This window comes from Coregonus lavaretus (genome assembly GCF_964263955.1).
Source record: "Coregonus lavaretus genome assembly, chromosome: 25".
Classification (NCBI taxonomy): domain Eukaryota; kingdom Metazoa; phylum Chordata; class Actinopteri; order Salmoniformes; family Salmonidae; genus Coregonus; species Coregonus lavaretus.
Window position 1 is genome coordinate 45,832,730 of NC_140012.1, and position 25,707 is coordinate 45,858,436.

General features: G+C 43.7%; 1 protein-coding gene across 1 annotated transcript in view; it reads left to right on the plus strand.

Annotated features, from left to right (window-relative positions):
• Positions 1–1,294: 1,294 nt before the first annotated feature.
• The window catches only part of LOC311100942 (uncharacterized protein), a 127,752-nt gene continuing 103,339 nt past the window's right edge, over positions 1,295–25,707 (plus strand). Inside the window, exons 1-2 of the mRNA XM_084141918.1 lie at positions 1,295–1,431; positions 1,578–1,722. Of these exons, the coding sequence (XP_083998044.1) occupies positions 1,716–1,722 (7 nt within the window). The 5' untranslated portion in view covers positions 1,295–1,431; positions 1,578–1,715. The remainder of the gene's footprint in view (positions 1,432–1,577; positions 1,723–25,707) is intronic.

Here is a 25,707-nt window from a genome sequence, read left to right on the forward strand (position 1 = left end):
ACTAACTATAAGGTTTCACCTTCCTTATAACTGTAAAATATATATTTTTATGTTTAGTGTTAGAGAAAATTTGATTTTTTTCTAAAAGTCTCTCTTGATGAAAAGGTCTGTCCCCATCACTGTAAATGTCTCACATCGCTCTAGCTTGGCTTCCTGCACTACTGTGTCAGTGAGAGACAGGGCCATCGCTCAATGCAAGCCATTTCGATCTACGTTGTCCACAGATCGATTTATAAGCAAAAATGTCGGTCGGAACCAGTAACTACGCAGGTCCCCTAAACAGGGGAGTTTACAGCTTTTACATTTTTAGCAGACGCTCTTATCCAGAGCAATTAGGGTTAAGTGCCTTGCTCAATCGGGCACATCGACAGATTTTTCACCTAGTCAGCTCGGGGATTAGAACCAGCGACCTTTCGGTTACTGGCACAACGCTCTTAACCACTAAGCTACCTGCCGCCCCAATTAAAGATGTAATTATTTTGATTCCCAGCTAAGAGGTCCTTTCATTTCATGTAACCATACCAAACATAGCATATACTAATTTGAGTGTCCCGGATTTAAATTGACTATGTGTCACGCCCTGGCTCTGGGGACTCTTAAATGTTGAGCCAGGGTGTGGATTTGCTATGTTTAGTTTCTATGTTTTTGTTCTAGATCGTGTAGATCTATGTTGGCCAGGGTGGTTCCCAATCAGAGGCAGCTGTAGCTCGTTGTCTCTGATTGGGGACCATACTTAGGCAGCCTGTTTTGCACTAGTCGGTGTGGGATCTTGTTCCGTAAGGTTTGTTTTGTATTAACCTAGGACTTCACGTATGTGTTGTTCGTGTTGTGTACTAAATAAAATGTACGCTTATTACGCTGCGCCTTGGTCCGTGTCTTCATCCGGTAATGATCGTGACACTATGTTATGTCCAGTCAATGAGAGCAGTCTGATTGCGCACTAGGATACATCAATAATACATTTTGCGACAATATTATTGAAAAGTTATTATTAGGCTATTTTAGTGAACATGCTTTTCTGTAGGCTATTATATCTCAGCATTCTCAGCTATTGGCTCTCGTCCTGCCCTTTTAAAGGCGGCCTAACCGCGAAGGAGTCAAATTCCATCACTAGTATGTAGGAGCAGAGCGCCTCCTCACGTTTCTCCGTTCTTCCAACACGACACATGACGGGTCCTTAACGGGACCGCATCAACAGGCAGCATAAGGGAGCGCTTTATTCCTCTTCGGTTGGATTATAACGGCATTGACACAGGCTACTGTGAGTTGTATCATTTTGAACGGGTTGCTTCCCTCTTTCTACGGTCGTCAAAGTTTATCTTGATGCAATTGGGTGAATTGACGCCCAAGAGGAATCAAACAGAACTTGATATTTTAAGGATTTTCGACACATACCAGAAGATTTCATTACGGACATGTAAGCATTTCACGGTAAGGTCTACACCTGTTATTTCGAGGCATGTGACAAATACTAATTGATTTGATTTGATGCGATAAGCTTGGGAAGAGAGAGAGTCGAACAGCCTGCTACTTTCCCCAGCGGAAATGAGCTCATTGGGTTTTCCCCCATCTTTTAGAACACGACGGGTTTCAGCCGTTACTTTCTGCCGGTGGAACTCTGAAGGATCTCATTCCAGAACCTACATCTTTGGGCTGATTCGGATGGAATGTCAAAGTAAATCAAATTAACTACATCTATACGGACCGCAGGAGGCATGGAAGGTAACCAACCGAAATTAATTATTATCATCTTGCCAAGCTATTTATATAAGTTGTTTGACACGTAGTTGTAGCTTCAAATACATAGTCTAACATACGGACTGACTAAGTGTAGACTACATTATACCATATGATAGGCCTATGTGCTTTTTTCTCAGCAGTTGTTTTGGTAACGAGGTGACCTGATTGGAAGGTGGTGCCTCTGAATCTAAACAGCATCTATTCATAGTGATCGATTGTTCTTTGTAATATGATATTAACATAAGGTATGGATGGATAGAAGGATGAGCTATTAGATAGGCCCACAGTAGCCTATAGGAAACCTTTGTAAGACAGCTACAATGTTGTCAGTGTTATGGGTTAGTATAAATGTGAAGATCCACTTAGTGCTTAGGCTGTTATGTAGCTATTCACTCAATGGGGAGTGATGACAGTGCACCATATTTATCAATAGTTCTGTTTACATGACTCTGTTTCATGTCCTTGGTTGTTTTCCATTCATTTTCCTAATAGATTAAATCAATCTGGAGAGTTGCACAATAGAGTGGTATCGGTAGCCTATAATAAGCCAATCATTTTCAATAATAATATGGGTCAGACCAAACTAAAACACAACTTGTCTGTCTCTCTGTAAGTCTGTCTGTTTCTCTGTAAGGCTGTCTGTCTGCCTGTCTGTCTGTAAGTCTGTCGGTCTGTAAGGCTGTCTGTCCTATTTGTAAGTCGCTCTGGATAAGAGCGTCTGCTAAATGACGTAAATGTAAAGCCTCTGGTTTTCCTGCATCTGGTTTGCTTTAGCGAACTATCCGCTGAGCTTTGTTTAAGGGCTACCAGAAAGAAGAACAAAAGAGCAACATAAAGGAAGACAGAATGAAGATGTCTCTGAATAGTTTAGATGTGGAACATACGATCTAACGCTGACATCTTGTTAGGAAATTATTCAGAAAAAGGTCCTCACATTTCTTCAGTAAGAATGTTCTCAGGAGAAGCAGGCCCTTTGTAGTCCCATATCTCTGAAAGAACAGGAGGCTGAGAAGTGCTTTTCAGATCAAATATTATTCCTACCTCAGCAAGGCTGCTTTGGACCTCAAATCAAACAAATAGCTGAAACCCCAGATGTTTTACTTTGGGGAAAAATACTTTGAAAGTGTTTCTGTTCTCTGACTCTATCATAGATGGTTGTTTATTTACAGTGCCTTTGGAAAGTATCCAGACCCCTTGACTTTTTCCACATTTTGTTACGTTACAGCCTTATCCTAAAATGGATTTTTTTTTTATCCTAAGGAATCTGCACACAATACACCATAATGACAAAGCGAAAACAGGTTTTTAGAAATTCTTGCTAATTTATTAAAAATAAAAACAGAAATACCTTATTTACATAAGTATTCAGACCCTTTGTTATGAGACTCGAAGTTGAGCTCAGGTGCATCCTGTTTCCATTGATCATCCTTGAGATGATTCTATGACTTGATTGGAGTCCACCTGTGTTAAATTCAATTGATTGGACATGATTTGGAAAGGCACACACCTGTCTATATAAGGTCCCACAGTTTACAGTGCATGTCAGAGCAAAAACCAAGCCATGAGGTCGAAGGAATTGTCGGTAGAGCTCCGAGACAGGATTGTGTTGAGGCACAGATCTGGGGAAGGGTACCAAAAAATGTCTGCAGCATTGAAGGTCCCCAAGAAGACAGTGGCCTCCATCATTCAAAACTGAGCAATCGGGGGAGAAGGGCCTTGGTCAGGGAGGTGACTAAGAACCCAATGGTCACTCAGACAGAGCTCTAGAGTTCCTCTGTGGAGATGAGAGAACCTTCCAGAAGGACAAACATCTCTGCAGCACTCCACCAATCAGGCCTTTATGGTAGAGTGGCCAGACGGAAGCCACTCCTCAGTAAAAGGCACGACAGCCTGCTTGGAGTTTGCCAAAAGGCACCTAAAGACTCTCAGACCATGATTGATGCTTGGTGGGTCACCAGGTAACAGCACATTAGTAGTGGCTGTCACTGTGTTCTGAGAGGCTTGGTGGGTCACCAGGTAACAGCACATTAGTAGTGGCTGTCACTGTGTTCTGAGAGGCTTGGTGGGTCACCAGGTAACAGCACATTAGTAGTGGCTGTCACTGTGTTCTGAGAGGCTTGGTGGGTCACCAGGTAACAGCACATTACTAGTGGCTGTCACTGTGTTCTGAGAGGCTTGATGGGTCACCAGGTAACCGGCACATTAGTAGTGGCTGTCACTGTGTTCTGAGAGGCTTGGTGGGTCACCAGGTAACCGGCACATTAGTAGTGGCTGTCACTGTGCTCAGAGAGGCTTGATGGGTCACCAGGTAACAGCACATTAGACCAGTGGAGTGGACATACCCTCATTACAACCATATCACCATGGAGTGGACATCATCTGAGTCTGGACAATAGCCATTAGACTATTCTGCTTCTGGCCCTGGATAACTATTGGCATTTTTAACATAAATGGAGAGAAGTCCCTATTCTGTCTAGAGGAAAACCTCCTCAGCTACTGGTCAGAGAGTTAGCCGTTAACTGTTTTCTCATATACCGATATCAATCCTGACTGGTTTGGACACTTAAGTATGGAAGAGGTGTGTCTGTTGTTAACATGCACATTTAACAGTGAGGGACCATCTTTCAACAGCTCTTCTGATAGTCACACTGTGTTTCCTTTCCCTGGTTCCTGTCTGTTGATCGTTACATTACTGCCCCTATGTGACTACGTTTACACAGCAGCAAACCACATGAGATAGTGTGTGTCTGCATGCATGAGTGTGTGTGTGTGTGTGTGTGTGAGTGTGTGCATTTTTAGTGTGTGTGTATCTGGACCAGGGTGTCAGCTGGTTTGTGTCCCATGTGACAGGACAGGAAGTGTGTGTCTGTGTCAACCCTGCCCCGAGTGGTGTTGCTGCTGTTACATTTCATATGATGCAGTTTCAGGAACAGTTTCAGTTTATCAACAATCCTCACAGGCATATATATGTCTGTCCATTAGGATTTGAAAGCTAAGTGTAATTCCCTTCCACAAAAGCCAAGATTGAATGAGATTCAGAATAGAGCCCAAAATGCTAAAAGCCAACATTAGGGGAAACAGCGCTACTGTCGCCCCCAGCACCTTTGTTTTTGTTTTGTTCCTGAAATGGAGGAGAGGATTGTCGGGCAGCATGGAAAGAAAATGCATATTCTGCTGTTCTAACGTGCGTGTGATGTCAGAGGGGAAGAAAAACTGTGTTTGTTGTTTGAGGTAACTTCTTTGTTGTAATATTCCAAACGGACGTGGCAATTTCACCAATTAAGGAATCTAGCTTTAAGTTATGTCTTTTTTTCCACTGTTAATTTGGTCTCATTCACCACACTCCAGTGTTAGTTTTGACACTGCCACCCTAGTGTAACTTAGAGGATCTATTCTGGAGTGGAAGACCAACTTGTCATTTTGAATTAGATGAAAAAACAGTTTTGTGGAATCTGTGGTCAGTCAGTCAGTCACTGTGGCAGCTCCTAGCCTGTCTCTGGGAGAGAACCCTTCCTGTTAGACTAGAGACAGACAGAACCCTTCCTGTTAGACTAGAGACAGACAGAACCCTTCCTGTTAGACTAGAGACAGACAGAACCCTTCCTGTTAGACTAGAGACAGACAGAACCCTTCCTGTTAGACTAGAGACAGACAGAACCCTTCCTGTTAGACTAGAGACAGACAGACAGAACCCTTCCTGTTAGACTAGAGACAGACAGAACCCTTCCTGTTAGACTAGAGACAGACAGAACCCTTCCTGTTAGACTAGAGACAGACAGAACCCTTCCTGTTAGACTAGAGACACAGACAGAACCCTTCCTGTTAGACTAGAGACACAGACAGAACCCTTCCTGTTAGACTAGAGACAGACAGAACCCTTCCTGTTAGACTAGAGACAGACAGAACCCTTCCTGTTAGACTAGAGACAGACAGAACCCTTCCTGTTAGACTAGAGACAGACAGAACCCTTCCTGTTAGACTAGAGACAGACAGAACCCTTCCTGTTAGACTAGAGACAGACAGAACCCTTCCTGTTAGACTAGAGACAGACAGAACCCTTCCTGTTAGACTAGAGACAGACAGAACCCTTCCTGTTAGACTAGAGACAGACAGAACCCTTCCTGTTAGACTAGAGACACAGACAGAACCCTTCCTGTTAGACTAGAGACACAGACAGAACCCTTCCTGTTAGACTAGAGACAGACAGAACCCTTCCTGTTAGACTAGAGACAGAACCCTTCCTGTTAGACTAGAGACAGACAGAACCCTTCCTGTTAGACTAGAGACAGACAGAACCCTTCCTGTTAGACTAGAGACAGACAGAACCCTTCCTGTTAGACTAGAGACAGACAGAACCCTTCCTGTTAGACTAGAGAATGGAGATATGATTTCTAGTCTATCATCCAACCCTATTCTAGCCATTATCACTGTGCTGCTATAACTTCATTCACCTCAGTCAATAGGGGACTTAACGTTCTACAAAGACATGTCATAAAGCAATTAGCTGCAACGTACTAGTTCAGCACCGCGATTGAAAACTCTAGTTTAGTTTCATTCCAAGTCAAACAGCAGTTAGCCATCTACAGCCAATGCCTTTCACTGGAGCTGCATCCATAAGCTCTCCATAGTCCTAAATCCAGCCAGCCGGTCAAACAGCAGAGGTCCTCAACACCAGCAAGACAAAGGAGCTGATCGTGGACTACAGGAACACGACCCACGACAATTCCTCTTCATCCTCAGGAGGCTTTAAAGACTTGGCATGGCCCACAGATCCTCATAAAGTTCTACAGCTGCACCATCGAGAGCATCTTGACTGGACGCATCACCGCCTGGTATGGTAACTGCTCGGCCTCCGACCGCAAGGCGCTACAGAGGGTAGTGCGGACGGCCCAGTACATCACTGTGGCCAAGCTTCCTGCCATCCAGGACCTCTATACCAGGCGGTGTCAGAGGAAGGCCCTAAAAATTGTCAAAGACTCCAGCCACCCTAGTCATAGACTGTTCTCTCTGCTACCACATGGCAGGCTGTACCGGAGCACCAAGTCTAGGTCCAAAAGGCTCCTGAACAGCTTCTACCCCCAAGCCATAAGGCTCCTGAACAGCTTCTAACCCCAAGCCATAAGACTCCTGAACAGCTTCTACCCCCAAGCCATAAGGCTCCTGAACAGCTTCTACCCCCAAGCCATAAGGCTTCTCAACAGCTTCTACCCCCAAGCCATAAGGCTCCTGAACAGTTCATCAAATGGCCACCTGGACTATTTACACTGACCCACTTTATTATTTATTTATTTATTTCTCTTAATTGTTTTGATGCTCTTGCACTGGCTCTATGACACTCACTATACCCTACACACACACACACACACACACACACACACACACACACACACACACACACACACACACACACACTACACTGACACTCCAACACACACACACACACACTACACTCACACACACACACACACACACACACTACAATGACACTCCAACACACACACACACACACACACACACACTACACTGACACTACAACACACACACACACACACACACACACACTACACTGACACTACAACACACATACACACACACACACTACACTGACACTACAACACACACACACACACACACACACTACATACGCTCACACACACAAAACACACACACACACATTCAAATTGACGCCAAACACACTCATACACACACACTTACACACAGACACACTTTCACACTCTTCACATACGCTGCTGCTACTCTGTTTATTATCTATCCTGATTGACTAGTCACTTTTACCCCTACCTACATGTACATATTACCTCAACTACCAACACTGCTGCTACTCTGTTTATTATCTATCCTGATTGACTAGTCACTTTTACCCCTACCTACATGTACATATTACCTCAACTACCAACACTGCTGCTACTCTGTTTATTATCTATCCTGATTGGCTAGTCACTTTTACCCCTACCTACATGTACATATTACCTCAACTACCAACACTGCTGCTACTCTGTTTATTATCTATCCTGATTGACTAGTCACTTTTACCCCTACCGACATGTACATATTACCTCAACTACCAACACTGCTGCTACTCTGTTTAATATCTATCCTGATTGACTAGTCACTTTTACCCCTACCTACATGTACATATTACCTCAACTACCAACACTGCTGCTACTCTGTTTATTATCTATCCTGATTGACTAGTCACTTTTACCCCTACCTACATGTACATATTACCTCAACTACCAACACTGCTGCTACTCTGTTTATTATCTATCCTGATTGACTAGTCACTTTTACCCCTACCTACATGTACATATTACCTCAACTACCAACACTGCTGCTACTCTGTTTATTATCTATCCTGATTGACTAGTCACTTTTACCCCTACCTACATGTACATATTACCTCAACTACCAACACTGCTGCTACTCTGTTTATTATCTATCCTGATTGACTAGTCACTTTTACCCCTACCGACATGTACATATTACCTCAACTACCAACACTGCTGCTACTCTGTTTATTATCTATCCTGATTGGCTAGTCACTTTTACCCCTACCTACATGTACATATTACCTCAACTACCAACACTGCTGCTACTCTGTTTATTATCTATCCTGATTGACTAGTCACTTTTACCCCTACCGACATGTACATATTACCTCAAATACCAACACTGCTGCTACTCTGTTTATTATCTATCCTGATTGGCTAGTCACTTTTACCCCTACCTACATGTACATATTACCTCAACTACCAACACTGCTGCTACTCTGTTTATTATATATCCTGATTGACTAGTCACTTTTACCCCTACCTACATGTACATATTACCTCAACTACCAACACTGCTGCTACTCTGTTTAATATCTATCCTGATTGACTAGTCACTTTTACCCCTACCTACATGTACATATTACCTCAACTACCAACACTGCTGCTACTCTGTTTATTATCTATCCTGATTGACTAGTCACTTTTACCCCTACCTACATGTACATATTACCTCAACTACCAACACTGCTGCTACTCTGTTTATTATCTATCCTGATTGACTAGTCACTTTTACCCCTGTACATACTGTATAACCTCAATTACCTCAACTACCTGGTACCCCTGCACATTGACTCAGTACTGGTACTTCCTGTATATAGCCATGTTATTACCTGGTACTCCTGCACATTGACTCAGTACTGGTACTCCTTGTATATAGCCATGTTATTACCTGGTACCCCTGCACATTGACTCAGTACTGGTACTTCCTGTATACAGCTTCATTAATGTTTTTATTTTGTTACTATTTCCTTTTTTATTTAGCTAATATTTGTCTTTTTAACTCTGCATTGTTGGTTAAAGGCTCCTAAGTAAGCATATCACTGTAAAGTCAACACCTGTTGTATTCGGCGCATGTGACCAATAAAATTAGATTTTGATTTGATGGTCCTAAAACATGCTCTCTACTACTGCTAACAGCCTGCCTGTCGTCTCGAGCCGTCAGCGTGGTCCTAAAACATGCTCTCTACTACTGCTAACAGCCTGCCTGTCGTCTCGAGCCGTCAGCGTGGTCCTGAAACATGCTCTCTACTACTGCTAACAGCCTGCCTGTCGTCTCGAGCCGTCAGCGTGGTCCTGAAACATGCTCTCTACTACTGCTAACAGCCTGCCTGTCGTCTCGAGCCGTCTGCTTGGTCCTAAAACATGCTCTCTACTACTGCTAACAGCCTGCCTGTCGTCTCGAGCCGTCTGCGTGGTCCTAAAACATGCTCTCTACTACTGCTAACAGCCTGCCTGTCGTCTCGAGCCGTCAGCGTGGTCCTAAAACATGCTCTCTACTACTGCTAACAGCCTGCCTGTCGTCTCGAGCCGTCAGCGTGGTCCTAAAGCCACCCCTGTAAAATGGCTAAACTGCATTTGCCTGTTAATGTGGATTGGAATGATTTTAGAAGCCAATTTTGCGTTTGGAGGTAGGGTATGGCGACTGCCATATTCTTCCATACTCTGCCATACCCGATTGACGCCCCTTGTTCCTCTTGTGTTGAGACTTTGCTCTGCTTAGTTTCTGTCTGAATTCCTGCAAACTGTTTTAGCTTCTGCTAACAGGAAGTTGTATAAACATAGTTGAAGTGCAGCAAGCAGCCACAGTGTGTTACTCTGCCTCACAATGGAACTACTGGGCTGTGGTTCCTTCTCCTTTAGGAAGCGTCTTTCCTTTCTGTGTCTAAACATAATAATAGCACTCATCAGCCTCCTGTAGCTCAGTTGGTAGAGCATGGCACTTGCAACGCCAGGGTTGTGGGTTCGTTTCCCACGGGGGGCCAGTATGAAAAATGTATGCACTCACTAACTGTAAGTCGCTCTGGATAAGAGCGTCTGCTAAATGACTAAAATGTCAAATGTAAATGTATCAGCCTCCCATCTGAAAGACTTTCTCTCTTTGGTTCTTAAAGGGATAGACCAAGTGTGTTCTACTTCCCAGAGTCAGATGACCTCATGGATACTATTTGTATGTCTCTGCGTGCAGTTTGAAGGAAGTTTGAAGGAAGTTTGTGAGGCAATACTAACTAATGTTCCCATAGACTTCCAGTCATTGTGCCAGAGAGCATTGGCTCGTGTCTAACTTCCTTCAAACTGGATAAGAGCGTCTGCTAAATGGCTAGAAAACAACAACAACAACAACAAAAAAACACTGTGTGGTCTAATGGAGTGGTGTATGTGTGGTCTAATGGAGTGGTGTTTGTGTAGCCTTTAGTAACCCCCTCCACACGGGGCCTTTCGTCACCCCCTCCCCTCCACACGGGGCCTTTCGTCACCCCCTCCCCTCCACACGGGGCCTTTCGTCACCCCCTCCCCTCCACACAGGGCTTTTAGTAACCCCCTCCACACGGGGCCTTTCGTCACCCCCTCCCCTCCACACGGGGCCTTTCGTCACCCCCTCCCCTCCACACGGGGCCTTTCGTCACCCCCTCCCCTCCACACAGGGCTTTTAGTAACCCCCTCCACACGGGGCCTTTCGTCACCCCCTCCCCTCCACACGGGGCTTTTAGTAACCCCCTCCACACGGGGCTTTTAGTAACCCCCTCCACACGGGGCTTTTAGTCACCCCCTCCACACGGGGCTTTTAGTAACCCCCTCCACACGGGGCCTTTAGTAACCCCCTCCACACAGGGCTTTTAGTAACCCCCTCCACACAGGGCCTTTAGTAACCCCTTCCCCTCCACACAGGGCTTTTAGTAACCCCCCCCCCCCCCCACACAGGGCTTTTAGTAACCCCCCCCCCCCCACACACAGGGCTTTTAGTAACCCCCACCACACAGGGCCTTTAGTAACCCCCTCCCCTCCACACAGGGCCTTTAGTCACCCCCTCCACACAGGGCCTTTAGTAACCCCCTCCGCACAGGGCTTTTAGTAACCCCCTCCACACAGGGCCTTTAGTAACCCCCTCCTCACAGGGCTTTTAGTAACCCCCTCCGCACAGGGCTTTTAGTAACCCCCTCCTCACAGGGCCTTTAGTAACCCCCTCCTCACAGGGCCTTTAGTAACCCCCTCCATACAGGGCCTTTAGTAACCCCCTCCACACAGGGCCTTTAGTCAACCCCTCCCCTCCATACAGGGCCTTTAGTCACCCCCTTCACACAGGGCCTTTAGTCAACCCCTCCCCTCCATACAGGGCCTTTAGTAACCCCCTCCTCACAGGGCCTTTAGTAACCCCCTCCACACAGGGCCTTTAGTAACCCCCTCCACACAGGGCCTTTAGTCACCCCCTTCACACAGGGCCTTTAGTCAACCCCTCCCCTCCATACAGGGCCTTTAGTCAACCCCTCCCCTCCATACAGGGCCTTTAGTAACCCCCTCCTCACAGGGCCTTTAGTAACCCCCTCCACACAGGGCCTTTAGTAACCCCCTCCACACAGGGCCTTTAGTCACCCCCTTCACACAGGGCCTTTAGTCAACCCCTCCCCTCCATACAGGGCCTTTAGTCAACCCCTCCCCTCCACACAGGGCCTTTAGTCAACCCCTCCCCTCCACACAGGGCCTTTAGTCACCCCCTTCACACGGGGCCTTTAGTCACCCCCTCCCCTCCATACAGGGCCTTTAGTAACCCCCTCCACACAGGGCCTTTAGAAACCCCCTCCCATCCACAGAGAGACGGAAGAGAGACGGAAGAGAGAGAGAGACGGAAGAGAGAGAGAGACGGAAGAGAGAGAGAGACGGAAGAGAGAGAGACGGAAGAGAGAGAGAGACGGAAGAGAGAGAGAGACGGAAGAGAGAGAGACGGAAGAGAGAGAGACGGAAGAGAGAGAGACGGAAGAGAGAGAGACGGAAGAGAGAGAGACGGAAGAGAGAGAGACGGAAGAGAGAGAGACGGAAGAGAGAGACGAGAGAGAGACGGAAGAGAGAGAGGCGGAAGAGTTTGAGTTTGAGTTTATTTTTACAGGGACAGTGCACATTATCCAACGTTTCAGTAAAAGTGCCGGTTTTAGCCAGCCGGCTAATTTTCAACCGCAGTCCCTGGGCAGGTTATTAAAAACAATTACAATATAGACAATAACAACATAGAACAAGACATAGCATACAGACATAGCAACATAGGACAAACAAGACGTAGCATACAGACCGAGCAACATAGAACAAAAAGCAGCAAGACAAAATTCATAAAAGCAACAAAGTGTTTCCACACCTCACAAGTTACAGACAACCGACATGGAAAGCGGCAACACACAGCTAGGGACCATGTTCACAAATCTGATTGACCTTTAACCATGTCTTCAAGCATTTTGTGAAAGTGTGATATGTGGTGCAGTTATGTGTGTCTGATGGCAGTGTATTCCAGACATGGGAAGCTCTCACAGAAAAGGCGGATTTACTAAAGGTGCTTTTCCTTAGGGGAACTACACAGTCACCTCTCATGGCAGACCTTGTGGATCTGCTGCCATATGTTTGGGTTTTCTGTTTAACAAAAATACTGAGTGGAGGGGGAGCCAAGCCATTTAGGATCTTGAGAGAGAGACATTGACATAGCAAAGTGATAAATCCTCTGAAAGGGCTGAAGCGTTTACCTATACCAAAAGCCTTTTCAATATGAATAAAAGGAAACAAGTTATCAAATTATGATATCTAAAAAGATGGGTTGTGTTAAGGACTTTCTAAACATGGTTAAAACAGATACAATCATCTCTGTGGGCTTTCCCTTCTAGTGCCAGCTCTTCTGAATGAGCCCACTGTGTGGTAGGCCTCTTGTCTTCCAGTACAACTGACAGACAGACAGAGAGCAGCACAGCTGTGCACAAAGAATCCGTTGAAGGCTTCAGATTTCAGTGCACTCCTCCCTCCCTCTTCTCTCTCTCTCTCCCCCCTCCTTCCTCTCTCCCTCCCTCCCTCTTCTCTCTCTTTGGTCATTATGGCCAAACAGTTCTATTTTTGTTTAATCAGACCAGAGGACATTTCTCTAAAAAGTACGATCTTTGTCCCCATGTGCAGTTGTAAACCGTAGTCTGGCTTTTTTATGGCGGTTTTGGAGCAGTGGCTTCTTCCTTGCTGAGTGGCCTTTCAGGTTATGTCAATATAGGACTCGTTTTACTGTGGATATAGATAATTTTGTACCTGTTTCCTCCAGCATCTTCACAAGGTCCTTTGCTGTTGTTCTGGGATTGATTTGCACTTTTCGCACCAAAGTACGTTAATCTCTAGGAGACAGAATGTGTCTCCTTCCTGAGCGGTATGATGGCTGCGTACTATTGTTTGTACAGATGAACGTGGTACCTTCAGGCGTTTGGAAATTGCTCCCAAGAATGAACCAGACTTGTGGAGGTCTACAGTTTTTTTCTGAGGTTTTGGCTGATTTCTTTTCATTTTCCCATGATGTCAAGCAAAGAGGCACTGAGTTTGAAGGTAGGCCTTGAAATACATCCACAGGTACACCTCCAATTGACTCAAATGATGTCAATTAGCCTATCAGAAGCTTCTAAAGCAATGACATCATTTTCTGGAATTTTCCAAGCTGTTTAAAGGCACAGTCAACTTAGTGTCTGTAAACAATTGTTGGAAAAATGACTTGTGTCATGCACAAAGTAGATGTCCTAACCGACTTGCCAAAACTATAGTTTAACAATAAATTTGTGGAGTGGTTGAAAAATGAGTTTTAATGACTCCAACCTAAGTGTATGTAAACTTCCGACTTCAACTGTAGGTGCACAGGTCGAGGAAACATTTGAGTTATCAAGGTGACAGACATTGACACATTCAATACCTCCTTGCACACTCTTGCCTGCATCTAGCTGATATAGGGTGTAATCATTAGTCCAACACTTGCAAACAAGAGTTTCTATTGGACAAATTCAGGTACGTTTATCCGCGTTTCAGTCCGTTTTCTTCCGTTTAATAAACGTTTTTCAACAGAATCAGCGGAATGAATACACCCCTGATCCAGTGCTTAATTTGAGCAGGATCCTGCCGGAACAGGATCCGGCACCTCTCTGTTTTGGACTGTTTTGTTCCGGAACCTATTTGGCCGGATCCGGTACATCTGGTGGCATGAACAATAATTTTCACTTTTCACAGAATAGATAAAAGTTCATTCGAGTTGCCTCTTCATTAATTCTCCTGCCCCCACAAAAAACCTACCAGGGTAGTTACAAACAGCACAGGAATTAAATCATCAACATGTATTGATCACATCTTTACTAATGCTGCATAAATGTGCTTGAAAGCATTATCCAGATCCATCGGATGTAGTGATCACAATATGGTAGCCATATCTAGGAAAACCAAAGTTCCAAAGGCTGGGCCTGTGACGTGATGAGGTTGGACCAGAGAAGAGACCAGATGAGGAATCAGTGGTTTAGGATAAACGTAAATACTTTACTGAGAATTGGTAACAGAAGGATCACTGTAATACTGGGAAAACAAGAAATACTAGGGCTAGAAAACTCACTCAGGAGACAAACACATATGGCAAACAAATCAAGCTTCTGCAAAGGGAAAGAGAAAACACACCTCTCTTAAAAGATAAATCATAATTAGTGATAGAACACACCTGGGTGTCATGATTGTCCCTAGGACGGTCTCTGCTGCCCTCTGGTGACAGGTGGAACCACGACAGGGCCTAATATAGTGTAGAAGAGGTCATACAATACGTTTTGTAGTGATTCCTATGTTGTTGATGTAAATAATATTTGTTGGTGTGTAATGAGGAGCAAACAGATGCTGCACTTGACACATTTATGAAATTGCTTATCCCAGTTACTAATAAGCATGCACCCATTAAGAAAATGACTGTAAAAACTGTTAAATCCCCATGGATTGATGAGGAATTTCAAAATTGTATGGTTGAGTGGGATGAGGCAAAAGGAATGGCAAATAAGTCTGGCTGCACAACCAATTGGCAAACGTACTGCAAATTGAGAAATCATGTGATTAAACTGAATAAAAAGAAGAAGAAACAACACTATGAAACAAGGATAAATGACATAAAGAATGATAGTAAAAAGATTTGGAGCACCTTCAATGAAATGTTGGGAAAAAAGGCAAACTCAGCCCCATCATTCATTGAATCAGATGGCTCATTCATTACAAAACCGACTGATATTGCCAACTACTTTAATTATTTTTTCATTGGGAAGATTAGCAAACTTAGGCATGACATGCCAGCAGCAATTGCTGACACTACACATCCAAGTATATCTGAGAAAATTACAAGCATTGTAATTTTGAATTCCGTAAAGTGAGTGTGGAAGAGGTGAAAAAATTATTGTTGTCTATCAGCAATGACAAGCCACCGGGGTCTGACAACTTGGATGGAAAATTACTGAGGATCATAGCGGACGATATCGCCACTTTTATTTGCCATATCTTCAATTTAAGCCTACTAGAAAGTGTGTGCCCTCAGGCCTGGAGGGAAGCAAAAGTCATTCCGCTACCTAAGAATAGTAAAGCCCCCTTTACTGCCTGAAATAGCCAACCAATCAGTCTGTTCCCAACCCTTAGTAAAGTTACAGTTACAATAAACAAATTGACAACTGACTTTCAGCAGGCTTATTGGGAAGGACATTCAACAAGCACAGCAGTTACACAAATGACTGAAGATTGGCTGAGAGAAATTGATGGTGAAAATATTTTGGGGGATGTTTTGTTAGACTTCAGTGCGGCTTTTGACATTATCGATCATAGTCTGCTGCTGTAAAAACGTATGTGTTATGGCTTTACACCCCCTGCTATATTGTGGATAAAGAGTTACCTGTCTAACAGAACACAGAGGGTGTTCTTTAATGAAAGCCTCCAACATAATCCAGGTAGAATCAGGAATTCCCCAGGGCAGCTGTCTAGGCCCCTTACGTTTATCAATCTTTACTAATGACATGCCACTGGCTTTGAGTAAAGCCAGAGTGTCTATGTATGCGGATGACTCAACACTATTCACGTCAGCTACTACAGCAACTGAAATGACTGCAACACTTAACAAAGAGTTGCAGTTAGTTTCAGAATGGGTGGCAAGGAATAAGTTAGTCCTAAATATTTCAAAAACTAGAAGCATTGCATTTGGGGCAAATCATTCACTAAACCCTAATCCTCAACTAAATCTTGTAATAAATAATGTGGAAATTGAGCAAGTTGAGGTGACTAAACTGCTTGGAGTAACACTGGATTGTAAACTGTCATGGTCAAAACATATTGATACAACAGTAGCTAAGATGGGGAGAAGTCTGTCCATAATAAAGCGCTGCTCTATATTCTTAACAGCACTATCAACAAGACAGGTCCTACAGGCTCTAGTTTTGTCGCACCTGGACAACTGTTCAGTCGTGTGGTCAGGTGCCACAAAGAAGGACAGGAAAATTGCAATTGGCTCAGAACAGGGCAGCATGGCTGGCCCTTGGATGTACACAGAGAGCTAACATTATTAATATACAGGTCAATCTCTCCTGGCTCAAAGTAGAGGAGATATTGACTTCATCACTACTTGTATTTGTGAGAGGTATTGACATGTTGAAAGCACCAAGCTGTCTGTTTAAACGACTAGCACACAGCTCAGACACCCATGCATACCCCACAAGACATGCCACCAGAGGTCTCTTCACAGTCCCCAAGACCAGAACAGACTATGGGAGGCGCACAGTACTACATAGAGCCATGACTACATGGAACTCTGTTCCACATCAGGTAACTGATGCAAGCAGTAGAATCAGATTTAAAAAACAGATAAAAATACACCTTATGGAACAGCGGGGACTGTGAAGCAACACAAACATAGACACATGCATATAGACAAATGATAACATACTATACACAGACGTAGACATGGATTTTGTGTTGTAGATATGTGGTTGTGGAGAATGGGACTGAGGACACGCACTTAGTGTGTTGTGAATTCTGTAATGAATGTATTGTAATGTTTTTAAAATTGTATAACTGTCTTAATGTTGCTGTACCCCAGGAAGAGTAGCTGCTGCCTTTGCAGGAACTAATGGGGATCCTTAATAAACACCAGGAAGAGTAGCTGCTGCCTTGGCAGGAACTAATGGGGATCCATAATAAACCCCAGGAAGAGTAGCTGCTGCCTTGGCAGGAACTAATGGGGATCCATAATAAACCCCAGGAAGAGTAGCTGCTGCCTTGGCAGGAACTAATGGGGATCCATAATAAACCCCAGGAAGAGTAGCTGCTGCCTTGGCAGGAACTAATGGGGATCCATAATAAACCCCAGGAAGAGTAGCTGCTGCCTTGGCAGGAACTAATGGGGATCCATAATAAACCCCAGGAAGAGTAGCTGCTGCCTTGGCAGGAACTAATGGGGATCCATAATAAACCCCAGGAAGAGTAGCTGCTGCCTTGGCAGGAACTAAGGGGGATCCATAATAAACCCCAGGAAGAGTAGCTGCTGCCTTGGCAGGAACTAATGGGGATCCATAATAAACCCCAGGAAGAGTAGCTGCTGCCTTGGCAGGAACTAATGGGGATCCATAATAAACCCCAGGAAGAGTAGCTGCTGCCTTGGCAGGAACTAATGGGGATCCATAATAAACCCCAGGAAGAGTAGCTGCTGCCTTGGCAGGAACTAATGGGGATCCATAATAAACCCCAGGAAGAGTAGCTGCTGCCTTGGCAGGAACTAATGGGGATCCATAATAAACCCCAGGAAGAGTAGCTGCTGCCTTGGCAGGAACTAATGGGGATCCATAATAAACCCCAGGAAGAGTAGCTGCTGCCTTGGCAGGAACTAATGGGGATCCATAATAAACCCCAGGAAGAGTAGCTGCTGCCTTGGCAGGAACTAAGGGGGATCCATAATAAACCCCAGGAAGAGTAGCTGCTGCCTTGGCAGGAACTAATGGGGATCCATAATAAACCCCAGGAAGAGTAGCTGCTGCCTTGGCAGGAACTAATGGGGATCCATAATAAACCCCAGGAAGAGTAGCTGCTGCCTTGGCAGGAACTAATGGGGATCCATAATAAACCCCAGGAAGAGTAGCTGCTGCCTTGGCAGGAACTAATGGGGATCCATAATAAACCCCAGGAAGAGTAGCTGCTGCAGGTAAATTGTAAATCTGTCCATGGAACTAGGGTGTTTTCCCAGTGAACTAAAACTTGCAAGGGTCATTCCTTTATATAAAAAGGGAATAAATTAGATCATGGAAACCATCGGCCTGTCTCAATCCTGTGTGTTTTATTGAAGGTCATGGAAAGGATTATGTTCAAGCAGATTGACAGTTATATTTCCTTACATAACCTATTCTATGAGCTCCAATCTGGCTGTAGGAAATCCCAATTCCACTGAGTGCAGTGCAAATCAATTTATAAAATTTTTAACATGCGTTTTTCTGGATGTTTTTGTTATTATTCTGTCTCTCACTGTTCAAATAAACCTACCATTAAAATTATAGACTGATCATTTCTTTGTCAGTGGGCAAACGTACAAAATAAGTACTGTATGTAAACTTCCGACTTCAACTGTAGCCTCTCGCGCTCTCTCGCTTCTCCTTCATTTTTAAAGAAATTAGCTAATTTGTTGAAAACTGTTCAACAATTGTCTTTCTCTCTCTGAGTCAACTACTCACCACATTTTATGCACTGCAGTGCTAGCTAGATGTAGCTTATGGTTTCAGTACTAGATTAATTCTCTGATTGGGTAGACAACATGTCAGTTCATGCTGCAAGAGCTCTGATAGGTTGGAGGACGTCTCCAGAAGTTGTCATAATTACTGTGTAAGTCTATGGAAGGAGGTGAGAACCATGAGCCTGCTAGGTTTTGTATTGAAGTCAATGTACCCGGAGGAGGACGGAAACTAGCTGTCCTCCAGCTACACCATGATGCTACCCTACAGAGTACTGTTGAGGCTACTGTAGACCTTCTTTGCAAAACAGTGTTAATCAATTATTTGGTGACTGTCTAAATTGTCTCGTACATAAGATTGTCCACAGTATGGTCCCCAGGTACTTATGTAACTCCTTTAACTTAGTAAGGGATAACCATAACTATTCCACTAGAAGGAGAGCTCTGTAGCTCAGTTGGTAGAGCATGGCGCTTGCAATGCCAGGGTTGTGTGGGTTTGATTCCCATGGGGAGCCAGTATGAAAAAATTTAAACACTCACCAGACCTGCTCTGGATAAGAACGACTGCTAAATGACTAAAATGTAAATGTAAGGAGTGAAACTGACGTTGTTCCTTTTAGATTTAAAAGTGGAATGGGGAAATGAACTTTTTTATACTCCGCTGCCATTCTGTGGAATAGTTATAACCGCCATTGGTAGTTTCAAGTTCTCAATGAAAAAATGGCTAAATAGTAGAATGGCTCAAAAGTGAGTGGTAAGATTCTAGTAGGTGGCTGAGAAGGAAATACCCGGGATAGCATTTTGGTGCCTGCTGTTTATTATATGGTGATTGTCTTGTATATTTTAGGGATTCATTGTTTTATATATTAAGGGTATGTGAGACAAGGGAGATGTACAGTTGAAGTTGGAAGTTTACATACACTTAGGTTGGAGTCATAAAAAAGGTGTTTTTCAACCACTCCACAAATTTCAAATTAACAAACTACAGTTTTGGCAAGTTGGTTAGGACATCTACTTTGTGCATGACACAAGTAATTTTTCAAAAAATTGTTTACTGACAGATTATTTCACTTATAATTCACTGTATCACAATTCCAGTGGGTCAGAAGTTTACATACACTAAGTTGACTGTGCCTTTAAACAGCTTGGAAAATTCCAGAAAATGATGTCATGGCATTAGAAGCTTCTGATAGGCTAATTGACATAATTTGAGTCAATTGGAGGTGTACCTGTGGATGTATTTCAAGGCCTACCTTCAAATTCAGTGCTTCTTTGCTTGACATCATGGGAAAATCAAAAGAAATCAGCCAAGACCTCAGAAAAAAAGTCTGGTTCATCCTTGGGAGCAATTTCCAAACGCCTGAAGGTACCACGTTCACCTGTACAAACAATAGTACGCAAGTATAAACACCATGGGACCACGCAGCTGTCATACCGCTCAGGAAGGAGATGCGTTCTGTCTCCTAGAGATTAAACATACTTTGGTGCGAAAAGTGCAAATCAATCCCAGAACAACAGCAAAGGACCTTGTGAAGATGCTGGAGGAAATAGGTACAAAAGTATCTATATCCACAGTAAAACGAGTCCTATATCGACATAACCTGAAAGGCCGCTCAGCAATGAAGAAGCCACTGCTCCAAAACCGCCATAGAAAAGCCAGACTGCGGTTTGCAACTGCACATGGGGACAAAGATCATACTTTTTGGAGAAATGTCCTCTGGTCTGATGAAACAAAAATAGAACTGTTTGGCCATAATGACCATCGTTATGTTTGGAGGAAAAAGGGGGTCCTTGCAAGCCGAAGAACACCATCACAACCGTGAAGCACAGGGGTGGCAGCATCATGCTGTGGGGGTGCTTTGCTGCAGGAGGGACTGGTGCACTTCACAAAATAAATGGCATCATGAGGAAGGAAAATGATGTGGATTTATTGAAGCAACATCTCAAGACATCAGTCAGGAAGTTAAAGCTTGGTCGCAAATGGGTCTTCCAAATGGACAATGACCCCAAGCATACTTCCAAAGTTGTTCAAAATGGCTTAAGGACAACAAAGTCAAGGTATTGGAGTGGCCATCACAAAGCCCTGACCTCAATCCTATAGAACATTTGTGGGCAGAACTGAAAAAGCGTGTGCGAGCAAGGAGGCCTACAAACCTGACTCAGTTACACCAGCTCTGTCAGGAGGAATGGGCCAAAATTCACCCAACTTATTGTGGGAAGCTTGTGGAAGGCTACCCGAAATGTTTGACCCAAGTTAAACAATTTAAAGGCAATGCTACAAATACTAATTGAGTGTATGTAAACTTCTGACCCACTGGGAATGTGATGAAAGAAATAAAAGCTGAAATAAATCATTCTCTCTACTATTATTCTGACATTTCACATTCTTAAAATAAAGTGGTGATCCTAACTGACCTAAGACAGGGAATTTATACTAGGATTAAATGTCAGGAATTGTGAAAAACTGAGTTTAAATGTATTTGGCTAAGGTGTATGTAAACTTCTGACTTCAACTGACAGTACCAGTCAAAAGTTTGGACACACCTACTCATTCAAAGGTTTTTCTTTATTTTTACTATTTTCTACATTGTAGATATGTAAACTTCCGACTTCAACTGTAGCTAGCTAACATTAAGTTAGCTGGCTAGCCAGTTCAGATAATGACCATATCATAGCTGACAACGTCTTAACTTTAGCTCATTTGTATTCATTATAATCACGAATTGGACATGCTGAAATCAACACCAACCAGCAAGGGAGAGGATCCACTATCACTTATAGGCCCTCATGAGTTCAGTGAGCTTGACATTTGGTCATTTCAGCAATGTAAGAGCATATTACAGCATGTCCAATTTGTGATCATAAATGCCCATTGAAAGATATTGCTAATGGACAGTGTCCATTACACATAATACAGTGGGGGAAAAAAGTATTTAGTCAGCCACCAATTGTGCAAGTTCTCCCACTTAAAAAGATGAGAGAGGCCTGTAATTTTCATCATAGGTACACGTCAACTATGACAGACAAATTGATTTAAAAAAATCCAGAAAATCACATTGTAGGATTTTATTATGAATTTATTTGCAAATTATGGTGGAAAATAAGTATTTGGTCACCTACAAACAAGCAAGATTTCTGGCTCTCACAGACCTGTAACTTCTTCTTTAAGAGGCTCCTCTGTCCTCCACTCGTTACCTGTATTAATGGCACCTGTTTGAACTTATCAGTATAAAAGACACCTGTCCACAACCTCAAACAGTCACACTCCAAACTCCACTATGGCCAAGTCCAAAGAGCTGTCAAAGGACACCAGAAACAAAATTGTAGACCTGCACCAGGCTGGGAAGACTGAATCTGCAATAGGTAAGCAGCTTGGTTTGAAGAAATCAACTGTGGGAGCAATTATTAGGAAATGGAAGGCATACAAGCCACTGATAATCTCCCTCGATCTGGGGCTCCACGCAAGATCTCACCCCGTGGGGTCAAAATGATCACAAGAACGGTGAGCAAAAATCCCAGAACCACACGGGGGGACCTAGTGAATGACTTGCAGAGAGCTGGGACCAAAGTAACAAAGCCTACCATCAGTAACACACTACGCCGCCAGGGACTCAAATTCTGCAGTGCCAGACGTGTCCCCCTGCTTAAGCCAGTACATGTCCAGGCCCGTCTGAAGTTTGCTAGAGTGCATTTGGATGATCCAGAAGAGGATTGGGAGAATGTCATATGGTCAGATGAAACCAAAATATAACTTTTTGGTAAAAACTCAACTCGTCGTGTTTGGAGGACAAAGAATGCTGAGTTGCATCCAAAGAACACCATACCTACTGTGAAGCATGGGGGTGGAAACATCATGCTTTGGGGCTGTTTTTGTGCAAAGGGACCAGGACGACTGATCCGTGTAAAGGAAAGAATGAATGGGGCCATATATCGTGAGATTTTGAGTGAAAACCTCCTTCCATCAGCAAGAGCATTGAAGATGAAACGTGGCTGGGTCTTTCAGCATGACAATGATCCCAAACACACCGCCCGGGCAACGAAGGAGTGGCTTCGTAAGAAGCATTTCAAGGTCCTGGAGTGGCCTAGCCAGTCTCCAGATCTCAACCCCATTGAAAATCTTTGGAGGGAGTTGAAAGTCCGTGTTGCCCAGCGACAGCCCCAAAACATCACTGCTCTAGAGGAGATCTGCATGGAGGAATGGGCCAAAATACCAGCAACAGTGTGTGAAAACCTTGTGAAGACTTACAGAAAACGTTTGACCTGTGTCATTGCCAACAAAGGGTATATAACAAAGTATTGAGAAACTTTTGTTATTGACCAAATACTTATTTTCCACCATAATTTGCAAATAAATTCATTAAAAATCCTACAATGTCATTTTCTGGATTTATTTTTCTCATTTTGTCTGTCATAGTTGACGTGTACCTATGATGAAAATTACAGGCCTCTCTCATCTTTTTAAGTGGGAGAACTTGCCCAATTGGTGGCTGACTAAATACTTTTTTCCCCCACTGTATACTAGGATTAAATGTCAGGAATTGTGAAAAACTGAGTTTAGACCTGTAGACCTTGTATATTGTCTATAATTTTAATGGTAGGTTTATTTGAACAGTGAGAGACAGAATAACAACAACAAAATCCAGAAAAACGCATGTCAAAAATGTTATAAATTGATTTGCATTTTAATGAGGGAAATAAGTATTTGACCCCTCTGCAAAACATGACTTAGTACTTGGTGGCAAAACCCTTGTTGGCAATCACAGAGGTCAGACGTTTCTTGTAGTTGGCCACCAGGTTTGCACACATCTCAGGAGGGATTTTGTTCCACTCCTCTTTGCAGATCTTCTCCAAGTCATTAAGGTTTCGAGGCTGACGTTTGGCAACTCGAACCTTCAGCTCCCTCCACAGATTTTCTATGGGATTAAGGTCTGGAGACTGGCTAGGCCACTCCAGGACCTTAATGTCCTTCTTCTTGAGCCACTCCTTTGTTGCCTTGGTCGTGTGTTTTGGGTCATTGTCATGCTGGAATACCCATCCACGACCCATTTTCAATGCCCTGGCTGAGGGAAGGAGGTTCTCACCCAAGATTTGACGGTACATGGCCCCCCGTCCATCGTCCCTTTGATGCGGTAAAGTTGTCCTGTCCCCTTAGCAGAAAAACACCCCCAAAGCATAATGTTTCCACCTCCATGTTTGACGGTGGGGATGGTGTTCTTGGGGTCATAGGCAGCATTCCTCCTCCTCCAAACACGGCGAGTTGAGTTGATGCCAAAGAGCTCGATTTTGGTCTCATCTGACCACAACACTTTCACCCAGTTCTCCTCTGAATCATTCAGATGTTCATTGGCAAACTTCAGACGGCCCTGTATATGTGCTTTCTTGAGCAGGGGGACCTTGCGGGCGCTGCAGGATTTCAGTCCTTCACGGCGTAGTGTGTTACCAATTGTTTTCTTGGTGACTATGGTCCCAGCTGCCTTGAGATCATTGACAAGATCCTCCCGTGTAGGTTTGGGCTGATTTCTCACCGTTCTTATGATTATCATTATCATTGCAACTCCACGAGGTGAGATCTTGCATGGAGCCCCAGGCCGAGGGAGATTGACAGGTCTTTTGTGTTTCTTCCATTTGCGAATAATCGCACCAACTGTTGTCACCTTCTCACCAAGCTGCTTGGCGATGGTCTTGTAGCCCATTCCAGCCTTGTGTAGGTCTACAATCTTGTCTCTGACATCCTCGGAGAGCTCTTTGGTCTTGGCCATGGTGGAGAGTTTGGAATCTGATTGATTGATTGCTTCTGTGGACAGGTGTCTTTTATACAGGTAACAAACTGAGATTAGGAGCACTCCCTTTAAGAGTGTGCTCCTAATCTCAGCTCGTTACCTGTTTAAAAGACACCTGGGAGCCAGAAATCTTTCTGATTGAGAGGGGGTCAAATACTTATTTCCCTCATTAAAATGCAAATCAATTTATAACATTTTTAACATGCGTTTTTCTGGATTTTGTTGTTGTTATTCTGTCTCTCACTGTTCAAATAAACCTACCATTAAAATTATAGACTGATCATTTCTTTGTCAGTGGGAAACGTACAAAATAAGTACTGTATGTAAACTTCCGACTTCAACTGTAGCCTCTCGCTCTCTCGCTCTCTCGCTCTCTTGCTTCTCCTTCATTTTTAAAGAAATTAGCTAATTTGTTGAAAACTGTTCAACTATTGTCTTTCTCTCTCTTTGAGTCAACTACTCACCACATTTTATGCACTGCAGTGCTAGCTAGCTGTAGCTTATGCTTTCAGTACTAGATTAATTCTCTGATTGGGTAGACAACATGTCAGTTCATGCTGCAAGAGCTCTGATAGGTTGGAGGATGTCCTCCAGAAGTTGTCATAATTACTGTGTAAGTCTATGGAAGGGGTGAGAACCATGAGCCTGCTAGGTTTTGTATTGAAGTCAGTTTACCCGGAGGAGGACGGAAACTATCTGTCCTCCAGCTACACCATGGTGCTACCCTACAGAGTGCTGTTGAGGCTACGGAAGACCTTCTTTGCAAAACAGTGTGTGTTAATCAATTATTTGGTGACGTGAATATATTTGGTATAGTTATATGTAAAAAGGATACCTTTAAAAAAAAGACCTCCCTCCTCCCAGCCCTGCTCTAGCCCTTATCCTGGGAAATCAGACTCATCCTCCACATGGTCATTACATCAGACACATTGACTGAAGTCAATACAGTGTAACAATGGTGATGTCCTAGTTGCTCTGTGTTGTGTTACTCTGTGTTGTGTTACTCTGTGTTGTGTTGTTTTATTCTGTGTTGTGTTGTGTTGCTCTGTGTTGTGTTGCTCTGTGTTGTGTTACTCTGTATTGTGTTGTGTTACTCTGTGTTGTGTTACTCAATGTTGTGTTG